Below are 14,858 nucleotides of genomic sequence, written 5' to 3' on the forward strand. Positions count from 1 at the left end.
GAAAGGTAAGTGCTTGGTATTCTGACAATAGTTAATCATTGGCCAATGGAATGGAAATTCCTCCATGAAGGCAAGTATACATGTAGGTATGTATGTATGTATGTATGTATATATGCAGCCCAAAACTGACCAAAAGGCAGCGGAGCTCTGTACATGGTCATAGACCATCATAAAGTCAACGATTAAAGAAGAGGATGCTGGGTGATTGTCAGTTAATGCCATGTGATGTAGGCAAACAAAAGGGGCAAGTTGCTATTGGGCTACTAAACACACTGTTTTGGTCATTCCAGTTCTGCACCAATATGGAGCGAGGAAACCGGAGCACCGTCACAGAATTCATCTTTTTAGGCTTCGTTAGTCGCCCAGAGCAGCAGCTGCTCCTCTTCTTCATTTTCCTTGCTATGTATATAAGCATTCTGCTGGGAAACCTGATGATCGTCCTTCTCATCAGGATAGACTCTAGACTCCACACGCCAATGTACTTCTTTCTGAGCATCCTGGCCTGTGTCGACATCTGCTTCACCACTATGACAGTGCCCAAGCTGCTAATAGACCTGGTGTCAACGAAGAGGACAATTTCTTTCTCTGCTTGCATCACACAGTTGCATTTTTTCCTTTCGTTTGGCAATATGGACAGTTACATGCTGGGAATAATGGGCTTTGATCGATTCATGGCGATATGTCATCCACTACATTATGTACGATTCATGTCAAAGAAGTTCTGTAAATCATTAATAGCCTGCACTTGGGTGGCTGCATCCCTACATTCAGCACTGCACAGTGTCTTGACTTCCAGGTTGGTCTTTTGTGGCTCCAACAAAATTGAACACTACTTTTGTGATATCCCACCACTTCTGAAGCTTTCATGTTCAGACACCACCATCAATGAGCTTGTACTGTCCACAGAGGCAACTGTATTCATAGGAACTCCCTTTCTTTGTATTGTTATCTCCTATTGCCAGATAGCTCCAGTTATTCTGAGACTCAAGTCCTCCACTGGAAAAACAAAAGCTTTCTCTACCTGCCTCTCCCACCTCACCTCCACATCCCTATTTTATGGGCCTTTACTTTTTACATATGTTTGGCCATCGGCAGTCTTTACGCCTGATAAGAGCATATGGGTAAGTGTAATGTACTCCATGGTGACATCTTTCCTTAACCCTTTTGTTTATAGTATAAGAAATGATGAGGTCAAAGGGGCATTCAGGAAGATGATAGGTAAAATTGAAGGACACCAATAAATCTTTGTAAAAGTAAAATGTAGTGTTTTGTAACCTAAATTAATGTGGTTTGTGGATATGCCTACGTTTGTGTCTGAATGTGTATGCCTACACATATCAAATATTCATTTTATGATGCCATGGTTCTCTGACACACTCACATAATGAAAATAAACTCTAAAAAAAATAGCAAATTATTATAGTATATGTCAGGATTACACTCCGCAGGATCCGCATGCAGCAACAATGCTCCACCTCCGGACCCCCCGAACACCCTGAAGTGTAAACACAGGGTGTTCAGACGATACGGAGAGGGAAAAACCCCAAAAAGGGGAAAAACCCAAAAGAATAAAGAGAAGAAGGAAGGGGCAGCAGGGAAAAAGAAACTGTAAGACAAAAGTACAAAGGTTAATACAATTCTTAACCCTACGCTCATTAATTCTCACTAGTCCCCCTTCCCATAGATTCACCTGTAGTATATGCGCACAGACACCCTATTGCTGTTTCTTCCGACTTCTTTCCATCCTGTACAACACAAGAGAATGTATAAACAAGGAGGCATATTACACCATCTGTCTGAAACATAAATTCTCGCTAGCAACATACCCCAAGCAATTACTCAGAAAGCTCTGGAGAATAGTTCCTTATTTTAAGAAAGGCATATGCAGCACGCCCGTGCTACAAGAACGTAAGGAGATCCACTTTAAGGTTAACAGAAATCCTCTTTCCCTATGAGAGCGCAATGTCTCCTTTATTCCATGTATACACAAAGGTTAACCCAAACACGGCATGGCGTAGTTCCCTCACTACTGCCATCCGCTTTGGTAATTAGTATTCCAAAAATCCAGTCTGAGCGAGCACCATGTCACTGATTCGTGACGGTAGTGCGGAGGTCCTCATCCCCCCTTGCACTCCGCCACATGCTAGGCCAAATGCAGTAAATATAAACACACCGCTGATAGCTTTCTCAGCGCGTGTATATGAACTCTGAAAACGTTATTAAAGAATGTTTCCTCGCAGCCGCGAGGCAAGACGAAAACACTGTGTTGCTCCGCTCCGCAGAACACTAGTAATACAACAGAAACAAACGCGCTAGCCAGCGCGTTCTCACAAATACCGGTCACAGTCTCGGTCCTCCAAATGAATGGACCCGCGAAGATCACTGGAAACCTCCGGACACAGAGAAGCAGCCGCTACCTCCATCTAACAGGAATCACGAGCCCCGATCGCCAGGCTCCTCCCAGTGATATCCTGCAACTCCGCCGGCGATTCTGGAAACAGTAGTCGTGTGCCCTAGGTTGATGGGAAACATAGTTCTGTTGTGGCAGGCGCGATGACCTACAACCTGACAGTATAAGTTTGCAGTTGAACTAGACATGATTTTGGGCTGACCACAATAGAGCCGAGATGAGCCACACCAAGTGGGTAGCACCCAAGAGGCGTTCTTCCTAAAGGGCTGAGGACTGTCACCCCACCTGCTGTGAGCACATCAGGTAAACACACATAAATAACAAGCATTTGCAATGCAATAGGTCTCGCATTTGCGAGAGTTTGAGCTGTTGGCATTGTAAATGACAATGCCTTTTATTTACGTGTTGTTTTAAAACATAAATTAAAGGATTTGCCATTTACAATGCCAATTGCTTAAACTCTCACATATGCGAGACCTATTGCATTGGAAATGCTTGTTCTACAAAGTAAGCTCTGGGGCAGCATAAACTCTTGCAGAGAAACAGGTAAATACAGGAGATCTGTGCTACTGTTTCACAGATGCGGTACAAAAGGGGGTGGTGATGGACGGAGCATCTGAATCAATCAAACACTCGCACCCAGTCAAAAGATCTGGGTTTAATCCATCACCGTTCTTTAGCCCACTCTGCCACCCCAGTTCAGACATGGCTATATGCAAATCAGTCTGACCCTGTGCCTCATGGGAACAGTCCAGCCCGAACTGACAAGCCATGTCTTCCCTGGACCGGAAACACGCTTCCGGGGACCGGTTTCTGGCATTCCAGCCGTCTTCAGCCTGGCTTGCTTGAATCCAGTGGCAAAGTGAGCAAGGGACTCACGTCTGAGCATACCCTGCCAACTTATGGTTTATGAATCCGAAACCGGTCCCAGGATGCTTGTTTCTGGTCCAGGGAAGACATGGCTTGGCAGTTCGGGCTGGACTGTTCCCATGAGGCACAGGGTCAGACTGATTTGCATATAGCCATGTCTGAACTGGGGTGGCTGAGTGGGCTAAAGAATGGTGATGGATTAAACCCAGATCAGTTGACTGGGGGTGAGTGTTTGATTTGCTCAAACGCTCCGTCCATCACCCCCCTTTGTATCACTGTTTCACAGATGAGCTACTGCTTATTGTAAGTCTCACTGTTGTAGGCACAGTACCCACTGTTTAAAATTATTGGTGGCACTTTGGGATAACACCCGATCCAGTAAATCCTGGGTTTCTGCTGGGGAAGAATAAAAACATAGCAGAAGTTCTACAGTGGGATTACAGAAGGCTTATCAGCTAGTGGGAAAAATGCATTGTGAGCCAGAAAAGCAAAACAGGCATTGATAAATCCAGCCTGTCTTGCTTTCCCCTTGCATGTTGTTTTCTGCTATTGGCTTTGCCAATACTTGCTAAATTGAGCTAATTGTGGCAAAGTGAGTACCAGTGTCAGTCCACCTAAGAAGTGTGTTTTCAATACTTAGAAAAGGGCTCACATTGCGTGTAGACATAATGTTGCAGCCTTCTTGAAAGTGCAGAAAATGACATTCAGCCATTTTCGAATGTCTACGAAGATAATCACCATGTTGCATCAGACCACATTGTGTCACGCAATGTGATCATACTTCTAAGATGGCAGCCGCATAATGCCTGTTGCATAACGGAACACGATGGCTGCTATGGAAGTATAAAAAAACCTTCTGTATTGGCAAACTACCAGTGCTGACATTGCCAATGCTGGCAGTTTTAAAATCATTTGGCACTGACAAAGCCAATTGCGACAAGATGTGGCAAAGAGGTGGTAGGGTAGTTATTGGAATGTCATGGTGGGAAGAAAGAAGTATGGATGGGAAAGCGAGCACAACACTCTACCGCCGCATTGCTCAGCGTTTGAGGGACAGGGAAAAAAGATGAGTTGGTAGTTGGAAGGAAAAAAAGGTTTGTTTTTATATAGCACTAAGGTGTAACCCAAAACAAATGCATTCGAGGGACTGGGACCAAAAAGGTAGGGGGTGGTTCTTTTACAGGACTGTCTCTCTATTCCAAGCGATCCCTAGGCCGCACATTCGTTTTAAAACCATAAATAAAAGGCATTGGCATTTACAATGCCAATAACTGCGAGACCTATTGCATTGCAAATGCTTGACTGTCAAGGGAACCATGATTGTAGTTTAAGGCAACTGCATAAAAGCAAATTATGTGATTTTCACAAACCTCTTCACTTGCATCACTCATCCTGTACATGCACTACTCGCCCTGCACTGGCACACTGCTCTCACTACTCGTGCATCCGCCACCCTGCACTCAGGACTCTTAAAGTACACTCACACACTACTCACATAAACCATCTAACTCACCCCTCACAGACTACTCACTCCTGCACCTTTCCTCCTGCACTCACACCTTGCGCCTACATGTACCACTCACTCTTAACTCACCACTACCCACCCTGCACTCACACACTGCCCGCACAACTCTCACCATGCACTAACTCACACTACTCATCTTCAACTCACAAGCCACTGACTTTGCACAACGACCGTCACCCAGCACTGCTGCACCACTCACCCTTCGCTGGCGCACCCTCACCTTGCAAGAATACACCACTCACTCTATACTGACATTGCATGCTCACCCTGTACTCACACACCCCATATCTTGCTGAGTCACCGTTCGCCCTGAAGTCAAGCTCTTTCACCAGTAAGCCGATAACAGCCTGCAGGAGACATCTGAGGGAAGAGGAGTGAGTTGTGGCAGCAGAATCCAGGAGTTTGAACCAAGCAGGTTAGGTCACCGGAAACCTAAATGGTCACTGCTACAGGTCTTGCATACCAGCCGATTCAAGGTCAGACCTGCAACGCATCGCCCCCTGCCTGTCACCCACCTGAGACCATCCGACCAGACAGGACGGTCAGCCGACTGACTTTGAAGTGCACCACCTCAAACACCGCTCCTGCGCATGCCTCAGAGCGCAGCTGCTCCATACCATGCAGCGATCACTTACGCTTAATATGCCACTTTCACTCAGAGACGAATCCCAGAATATGACCAGTAATGTGATTGGTTGTTAGGCGTTTTAGAAGTGCAATATTTACAGGCAAGTGTCCTGGGTAACTGGCTTTGCATTGATTATCAGGTTTATATAGATGTTACGTACATATGGTTTCTATGGATTCAACATTTTCGTGCAATATGAATATGCCTACATAAAAGAAAGAGTAAGAAGCACTGCGGAAATACACCGGTTTTGATGTGCACCGTAGGAAAGTTTGTGGGGACCCAGTGGCAAAAACAATAAACATTATTTCTTAAGCGCACACAAACTTTGATGCACAATTACATTATGGCAATGAAATGGCGAGGCCATACACCCCAAAAAAATGGTACTGAAGAAACAAACCTAAAAGAACTGGAGACTGCTCGCAGCCTGGCGAACTGCCACCTGGAACATAACACGAGTTAAGGCAATTAATAGGACCAACAACAAAAAAAAGCATCGCGGCACCAGTGCTCCACATCCGAGCCGGGGAGGAGACGGGGGTGGGGGCACCAGGGCTGCGGCTCGTGCCCAGTGGCAGCGCGGCAGACTTTAAATGCCGCCGTAGTTTAGGGAATGCTGCGCGACTCATGCGGCCTAGGGAGGGGGCCGCCAAAGCGCCCAAGGAAAAAATAAAGCTGAAGTCCAGAGGGGTGCCTTCGTGAATGCCACACGGCCAAAGCAGGATTTTCGGGCGGGGCTCCTGTGATCAAAACGGAGCCGCGCGTGGTGCTGCAGTATGCCGATGAATACTGGTAAGTGGGGTGTGCTGTACATTTAAAGCATTTAAAACAAGACTTACATGTTGAATGCTGTGTTGTTTACATGTGCACTAAAAGCCTGGTGTAAGTGCAATGTAAGTATATTTGCGAAGCAAATTTGTGTTCCGCATAATCCGCGAATTCGTGCGAACTTGCGCATTTTTTTTTGCGTGTTCATGGGGCACATTGCGTGTTCGCAGGATGCTTTCAGCGTGCTGACCGCAAAGTTACCCATGTGGTCATACATGGGCGCGCCCATCTTGTTTGCGTTGCGTATTTCGTTTTCCGGGTGCTAGTTGCATTCTTGCGTGGTGCGCGGGGTGCGATACGTGGTTGCGTGTTTTTTTGCGTGCTCGCGGGAGAGATATCGTGCAAACTTACCCACGCGGTCCTCATGGGCGCGGCCATCTTGTTTTTCATTCATTGCTATGGTTCTGGGCATACTTTTTCAATCCTCCCCTAATCTTTGTAATCCTTTGTTTCTTTGAACTTTGTTTGATCTTTTTTACCCATTATCTACCCCTCTCTTTTTCTACATCTATATTTTGTGTTTTTTTCTACTTTTGGTTACTTTAAAACTACTTTTTTTTAAACTCTTTTCTTTACTTTTTCCCTATTCTTTCCTATTTTTTTCCCAGCTGTACAGGACCATGGCAAAGGGAGCTGGGAAGAGCAAGGGGAAGGGTTCCGCACCCCGTACCCGGCTTCCTTGCGGGCGATTAAGGGGGGAGCAAGTAGTAGCCAGGGAGATCTTTAGCGCGGTGGAGGTGGCCGCACTTATCTTTTATGTTCAGCCACACCTCCCGAAGACAGTGGCAGCAGGGGGCAGGCCCGGTTCAGGGTATGGCCTCCGGGAGGGTCGCCAGCTGGGGGATAAGGTGTGCCGGGCCATGCGTAGGGAGTCGGGGGTCCGGCGCGCCTACCATCAGGTGATGCACCGGTGGGCTGACCTCCTTGACTGGGACCTCCCTGAACATGAACCCTCCCACCAGCACAACGAACCCTAGCCAGGCGGCCACCAACCTCACGAAGTGGATCAACGACTGCGCAGACGAGCTCGCCCCTCTGAGGACCCCGCCCAGCAGACCCGGTAGCAAGAAAGCCCCATGGTTCACCGACGAACTCAAGAGCTCCAAGAAGAACTGCCGAGCCCTCAAGAGAACCTGGCGAAGAGACCCAACACCGGACAACATGACTGCCCTCAAGCTCGCCACCCAAAAACACCACCAACTCATCCACGCCACCAAGAAAACTGCATTCAAGGAACGACTGGACAACAACGCACACAACAGCAAGGAACTCTTCAACATCGTCAAAGAGCTCTCCAACCCCAACGCCGGAAACAACGACATCACCCCTTCGCAAGACCTCTGCAACTCCCTCGCCTCCTACTTCCACAACAAGATCGCGGACATACACAACAGCTTCAGCTCTCTACCGACGAACGCCACGACCGAACCACCGCCCCCCACCACCACCCTCCGCGCCTGGACTCCGATCAGCACCGAAGACACCGTCCGCACGATGAACTCCATCCACTCCGGATCTCCGACCGACCCCTGCCCTCACCACGTCTTCAACAAGGCCGACGCTGTCATCGCACCCCACCTGCGGGACATCATCAACACCTCCTTCGACACCGCCACCTTCCCGGAGAGCTGGAAGCACGCCGAACTCAGCGCCCTACTCAAGAAGCCATCGGCCGACCCGACCGACCTCAAGAACTACCGCCCCATATCGCTGCTCCCGTTCCCAGCAAAAGTCATCGAGAAGACCGTCAACAAGCAACTGGCCGCCTTCCTCGAAACGAACGGATCCCTCGACCCCTCGCAGTCTGGCTTCCGAGCCAACCACAGCACCGAGACCGCCCTGATCGCAGCCACCGATGACATCCGAGCGCTACTCGACAACGGAGAAACAGCGGCCCTCATCCTCCTCGACCTCTCCGCGGCCTTCGACACTGTCTGCCACCGCACCCTAGTGCAGCGCCTCAGCAACGTCGGAGTCCAGGAGAAGGCACTGGAGTGGATCATCACCTTCCTCGCCGGAAGGACACAGAGAGTCCGTCTCCCTCCGTTCAGATCTGAAGCCACCGAAGTCATCTGCGGCGTCCCTCAAGGCTCCTCGCTCAGTCCAACCCTCTTCAACGTCTACATGAGCCCCCTCGCAGACATCGCACGCCAGCACAACCTCAACATCATCTCCTACGCCGACGACACCCAGCTGATCCTCTCCCTCACCAACGACCCCGCCACCGCCAGAGCCAACCTTCACAAAGGGATGAAAGAGGTAGCCGAATGGATGAAGAACAGCCGCCTGAAACTGAACTCAGACAAGACGGAAGTCCTCATCCTAGGATCCTCACCCACCGTGTGAGACGACTCCTGGTGGCCCCCCGCCCTAGGCAGCGCACCCAAACCAACAGACCACGCACGCAACCTGGGCTTCATCCTGGACTCCTCCCTCTCCATGACCAGACAAGTCAACGCCGTCTCCTCGTCATGCTTCAACATACTGCGCATGCTACGTAAGATCTTCCGGTGGATCCCCACCGAGACCAGGAAGACGGTCACCCAGGCCCTCGCCACCAGCCGTCTGGACTACGGCAACTCCCTCTACGCCGGAACCACCGCCAAACTCCAAAAGAGACTCCAGCGGATCCAGAACGCCTCAGCGCGACTCATCCTGGACATCCCCCGTCGCAGCCACACCTCCGGACACCTGAGAGATCTGCACTGGCTCCCGGTCAGCAAGAGAATCACCTTCCGTCTCCTCACCCACGCACACAAAGCTCTACACAACCAAGGCCCAGAATACCTCAACAGCCGCCTCAACTTCTACGCTCCCAAACGCCAGCTTCGATCGACCAGCCACGCCCTCGCCGCCATCCCCCGCATCCGAAGAGCCACCACAGGGGGACGGTCCTTCTCCTACCTCGCCGCCAAGACATGGAACTCCCTCCCCACCCACCTCCGCCTGACCCAGGACCACCTCACCTTCAGGAAGCTACTCAAGACCTGGCTGTTCGAGCAGTAGCGGACCCCCCCAGCGCCTTGAAACCCTCTGGGTGAGTAGCGCGCTATATAAATGCGATGATTGATTGATTGATTGAGCAGGACATGCTCCACCTGCTAGGTGTGGAGATCCCTGGCCTTGGTGAGTAGCTATTTAATAACTACTTTGTTTTCTTCTGCTCTGTGTTATATTTCTAATATATGTTTTTCCCGAAGAGCAAGAATGCTGTCGATTCGATTACATTGCAGGTAAATTAATGTTTAAAAGGCTTCTGTGATTGCAGGTGCTCGCCTACTCAGTGGCGTTGCTACTATGCTTACTTGTTTGCAACTTTGTGCTCATTTGAGCATAACTGCGTAATGCTAGAGAGACTAGAGACTCAAGTCTAGTCCTTCCTTTGTACTGGTGGTGGATTGATAGGTTGAGTATATTATGACTTGTTATTTAGTAGTAGGACATTTTTTAGTGGTCTGCAATCATGATGACGGACTGTGTCTGTCATGTCGCGTGCTGCTGAGTGCTGGCAATCGTAGTAGAACCTTTGTTGTTGGTTTAGTTAGTGATTTACATAACTTTCCAAGTAGATGGTCTGCGAATCCAGCAATACTGTACTATCTATCCTAGTTGACCAGATCAGATAGGTCAATCAATACATGTAGTGCAACAATTGTTGGTAATTTGTTTCCCCGAGATAATTTTAGATTGGGGTCAAAGAAATCAAATATTTAAAAAAACAATCATCCATGTTTGTGTTTATTTCATGATCATCAGCACCTCTCAGGGGTAAGAAGACCACCACACCGGAGACTCCGGCGGAACAAGGGAAGGATCGGTCCTCTGCAGGCTCTTCTGCTGGCCCCAGTAAGTTGTTCTGTTGTTAATATTAATAAATATACTTCCCTAACTTTTACAGCTCCTATTCATTCCAAACTGTTTCCTAATTCTATTTTTTACAAAATAGTCTTTGATCTTCTTGTAGACTGTTTCTACATTCTTATCCTGCCTCTAACATCACTCTCTGAGCTACTGCTATTTACTATTATTATGAGTCGGTCTGTGTAGGTTGCTAAGCTTGCCCAGTCGGCAAACGTTGTTAAACAAAACTCTGATCCAGCAATAGCTCTAGAGGCACTGAGTGCAATCCTCTGGGTTGCCCTTGCTGTCTATTCCAGTCTTCTTAATATTAGTGCTTTCGACAATTTCCAACAACAAAATGTCAATGTCCACCAAGAATAAGCTAGTAGTTGGCTTTTTGATTTGATAGTAGCACATACCATACCGCTAGTGTTTCAGGGACTATTCTGCACATACAGAAGTATGGACAAGAGAAATAGGACATTGTTGATGATAGGTGCAGTTCGACTTTCCACATACCTCAGTCAGAACAGAAGGTGAACCCCCAATCCCCTGACCAACTATCTAGTGTGTCTGACCAATGATTATACGACCCAGAAGAACAGAAGAAGACTATCGAGTCCCGACATATCAGAGTCATGGAAGCATGCTTGCAAAGTGCAGTAGTGCAACTGCAAACCCTTCCGCTCACTCACTCATGAACAAAAACCACACAGTGTTTTTTAGTTTTAAAGTTTTATTTTCAAATAGGAAATAAAAAAATAATTTCTTTATTTTTAATAGCGCAGTATTCCCAGCGAGCAGTGGTGATAGATGACGTTAAAGTTTAAACACCCTTCCCTAGTATATAATTCAACTTAACACATCTAATTATCAATAGTAACTGTGCGGGACTCGGGAGCCCTCACCTTGTTGGAACTTCAAGTCCTCCTGGTGGTGATGAGGAGTGGGTGATTCTGTCTGTAATTAGAAAAATGTTGCACGTTAAAAAGCTAGCATTCATCAGTTGTGCCAAAAAGTGCTGCATGTTATGGCTAAGCATATAAGTTAACACCCTCCCCAAAACAGTGACTTTTTTAAAATCCCAATAATTAAAAACAGTTTATCTATTAACATTTTCTATTCCATTACGAGACGATATAGGGGGTGGTGTATGGCATTTAAATATGACATGTTTGCAATGTTTTTTCTAGGCGTCATCACAACATCGGATGCGGCACTTCCCACCACCAGTGCCGGGGCCAGCAGCGTGGAGGGGTCCACTCCGGGGGCGGATGCGGCAGCGCCACAAGTGCCACCAGGAGGAGCTGAGGGGGATGGCCCAGCAGCGGCGGACGGTGGTAAGTTATTATACTCCTTACTTATTGACGTTTTAGAGTAGGCTGACTCGCAAAGGGGTGTATGATGTACTGTACAGTAGACAGTACACTAGTAGAAGTACACTGTACTGTTATGAACAGTTACTAATTAAGAACTACATTTTTGCCAATCATGGAGAAGACCCTTGACTTAGCCATAGCATTAGCGGCGGTAGTTCTCGAGTAAGTAATGGCCCCCTCTATTTGACTTCAACTCAGCTGTGAAACTTATTGTAAAGCCAAGTCAGATCAGATGAACTTGAGGGATGTGATGAACTAAAAGGGAAAGAAGGGTGTAAGGAAGGACGAGCGAGTCGTAACATTTTATGACTGTAAAGAATGATACGTGTTTTTGAATGCATGCAGAGGTGGCTGATAGGAAGGAATCAGATGCATGGCTGCTTGAAGCAAAGATGGTTGGAGGAGAAAGAAAAGATGACTGCCTGTGTGGGTGAATCGGAAAGAGGCATGTGAACTCGCATGTAAGTATGCGTGTTTACATGCCTCTTGTGTGTAAAAAAGGTCAGAGACCAATCAGAGCAGCAGATGAGGAGAATGAAGCTCCTGGACACAGGAACTGCACGGGGATTGCGCTCGTAAAAATGAGGGATGCAGAGGCCTCTATCCAGCAGCACTGCTAATTTTCGACGGTAGATATGGGTAGAAAGCACACCTGCCCAGCCTCGAAAAAGCTCACGATTGTTTTTGGGCTGATGAATGCGTTACTGAATTTGAGCTTCAAATCAGGCACCTGCTTCATTTATATATGTAAGTGCTTTCTGTTGATGTTTAATTTTTGTGACAGGGGCATCATGCCGGAATGAACCCTGCCCTTCATATTTATCCAAGACTCTGCCACCGTTTTGTGCGATACCTCTACTCAACTGGAGTACTTTCTACTGACTAATCAGTAAGTGCTACCTTGTTGGGTAAATGTATAGTGCTTTTCCTACACTACAGCTGGGTAAAGTGCCAGAAGAGTTGGATCCAGTGACCATGTGTGTGTTATTATGCCATCGCGCCGAAGGGCGCAGGGGTCCCTTGAGTGAGCTGTCCATCATAGTGGGTAAACTGCACGGGGATTGCGCTTGTGAAAGTGAAGGATGCAGAGGCCTCAATCTAGCATCACAGTGGGCTTGCCAGCCCGCTGTGATGCTGGATAGAGGCCTCTACATCCTTCACTTTCACGAGCACAATCCCCGTGCAGTTCCTGTGTCCAGGAGCTTCTTTCTCCTCATCTGCTGCTCTGATCGGTCTCCGACCTTTTTTACACACAAGAGGCATGAGAGCACAAGAAGACAGTAGATATGGGTAGAAAGCACACCTGCCCAGCCTCGACAAAGCTCACAATTGTTTTTGGGCTGATGAATGCGTTACTGAATTTGAGCTTCAACTCGGGCACCTGCTTCATTTATATATGTAAGTGCTTCCTGTTGATGTTTAATTTTTGTGACAGGAGCATCATGCCAGAATGAATCCTGCCCTTCATATATATCCAAGAAGACGTCATCGTTTTGTGCGATACCTCTACTCAACTGGAGTACTTTGTACTGGCCAATCAGTAAGTGCTACCTCATTGGGTAAATGTATAGTGCTTTTCCTGTACTACAGCTGCGTAAACTGCCAGAAGAGTTATCTCCAGTGACCATGTGTGTGTTACTATGCCATTGCGCCGAAGGGCGCAGAGGTCCCTTAAGTGAGCTGGGCATAAAAAAACAAAAATCCGCCCCCTCGCGAATTCGCGAATTTTCAGCAATTTCGGGAGATTCGCGGAACGCGAAATTGCCGAAGATCCGCAAATTTCGCGAGCTTAACGGATTTTAGGCCCATACTTAATTATTTCATGTTATTGTTAAAGAGTATTGGTTACAGTATTTTTCTTTCTATCTTCATATAGATGCTCCACAAAAGCTCACCCGCAAGTAGATGGCTGTCCGGGCCAGGGCCCGGAAGCTGGAGGCCGTTGTTGCTGAATATCACCGGCTGTGGGCTCGGGAACAGGAGGAGGAGGCGGCAACAGCTGCATCCTCCTCCAGTGCCCCCGGGACCACCAGCCAGCAGCCTCCAGCACGGCGCCGTGGTCCGACAGCCTCCCGCCGCTCAGCTGCAAGAACAAAATCAGCAGCTGCCCCCCCCCCCGAGCCTGGATGGCATGGGTGCGCCGGCTACGCCACCGAGTGGACTACCTGGAGCGCACGGTGGAGAAGCAGCAACACCAGCTCCGGGACCTCCGCAAAGAGCTGCGGGACCACCTGTCCACAGGACACCGCCGGAAGTGACTGTGTCCCTTGCCCCTTTTTTAAAGACTGTTGGTGGGTGGGAATTGGGAGTTGGGGATTATGAGGTACTTTTTGCCGGACATTTGAAATGGACATTTGTTGGGGTTAGGGCGGGGGGTGGGTCTTTGGGTCTAGTTTATTTTTGTTAGGGTAAATAATATATAATTATTTATTTTACATACTTCAACATAGTCTTATGTTGAACGCGTTTATATTACTTTGTGGGGTGGTAGGAGGGGGTTACTGCACGTTTGGATTCCTCAAACTTACCAGCATGAATTATCTAAAATGTCCACAAATGTACAAAAGTGCCACTAACAGAGTTAGTGAATTCAATTGGCCTACTAGTACTTTACTAGTACTACTGTCAGTCTCTCCTCTCCTCCGAGTTCTAGCCCATTATTCTACCTCCCCAAAATGCTTATCTTACCTGTGATTCGTGTATGAGAATAGGGCTAGGCACAGGGCTGGATGCATGGCAAATGCTAATTAAGGTTGGGTATGGATGGAAACCTGGACGGATGAAATGTCATTGTTGTGCTGGTAGCAGTAGTGGTACACACTGGCATTAGCAGCATATGAAAAAGAAGGAAATGAAACATTGAGTGGCCTGAGCGTAGCATTAGAACAGTACGAACGATAATACAGTACACAGTAAGAACATAACCTTGGATTCCTTCACCATCCTTGAAATTTATTTTCTGTTGCTTTGACCTTATCCTCCCCAGCAAGTGTGTGGAATTATTGTTGTAATTTAGTCACAACTCAATGAAAACCACACAGCCCGGGGGAAGAGGGTTAGGGTTTGAAAATTGGATGGGAATGGGGGTTTTGTGGGAAGGTTTTGTGGAGAGAGGAAAAACAACACAGCATGGACAAACAATAAATGAAGAAAAACAAATCTTTGGATACGAAGATATGAGATATCCATAAATCTTTTAAGGGACATAAAGGAAGTGCATGCATGAAGTTGTTAGCTAAATGGATGGTTCGGTTACTGAAAAGTAGTGCTGCTAACTACAACTTACTAAGTAGTACTAAACTATTAGACAGTACAGGGCTGCTGTAATTACGCAATTTCACTCAGAGAGAATGACTTAGTAGTACATTACATTAG

General features: G+C 47.6%; 1 protein-coding gene across 1 annotated transcript in view; it reads left to right on the forward strand.

Moving 5' to 3' along the window:
• Positions 1 to 4,927, forward strand: part of LOC144798163 (olfactory receptor 1f45-like) — a 45,795-nt gene extending 40,868 nt beyond the window's left edge. Inside the window, exons 3-4 of the mRNA XM_078668909.1 lie at positions 291 to 1,213; positions 4,834 to 4,927. Of these exons, the coding sequence (XP_078525035.1) occupies positions 303 to 1,213; positions 4,834 to 4,927 (1,005 nt within the window). The 5' untranslated portion in view covers positions 291 to 302. The remainder of the gene's footprint in view (positions 1 to 290; positions 1,214 to 4,833) is intronic.
• Positions 4,928 to 14,858: the final 9,931 nt, after the last annotated feature.

The sequence above is a fragment of the Lissotriton helveticus genome, chromosome 12, assembly GCF_964261635.1.
Source record: "Lissotriton helveticus chromosome 12, aLisHel1.1, whole genome shotgun sequence".
Taxonomy (NCBI): domain Eukaryota; kingdom Metazoa; phylum Chordata; class Amphibia; order Caudata; family Salamandridae; genus Lissotriton; species Lissotriton helveticus.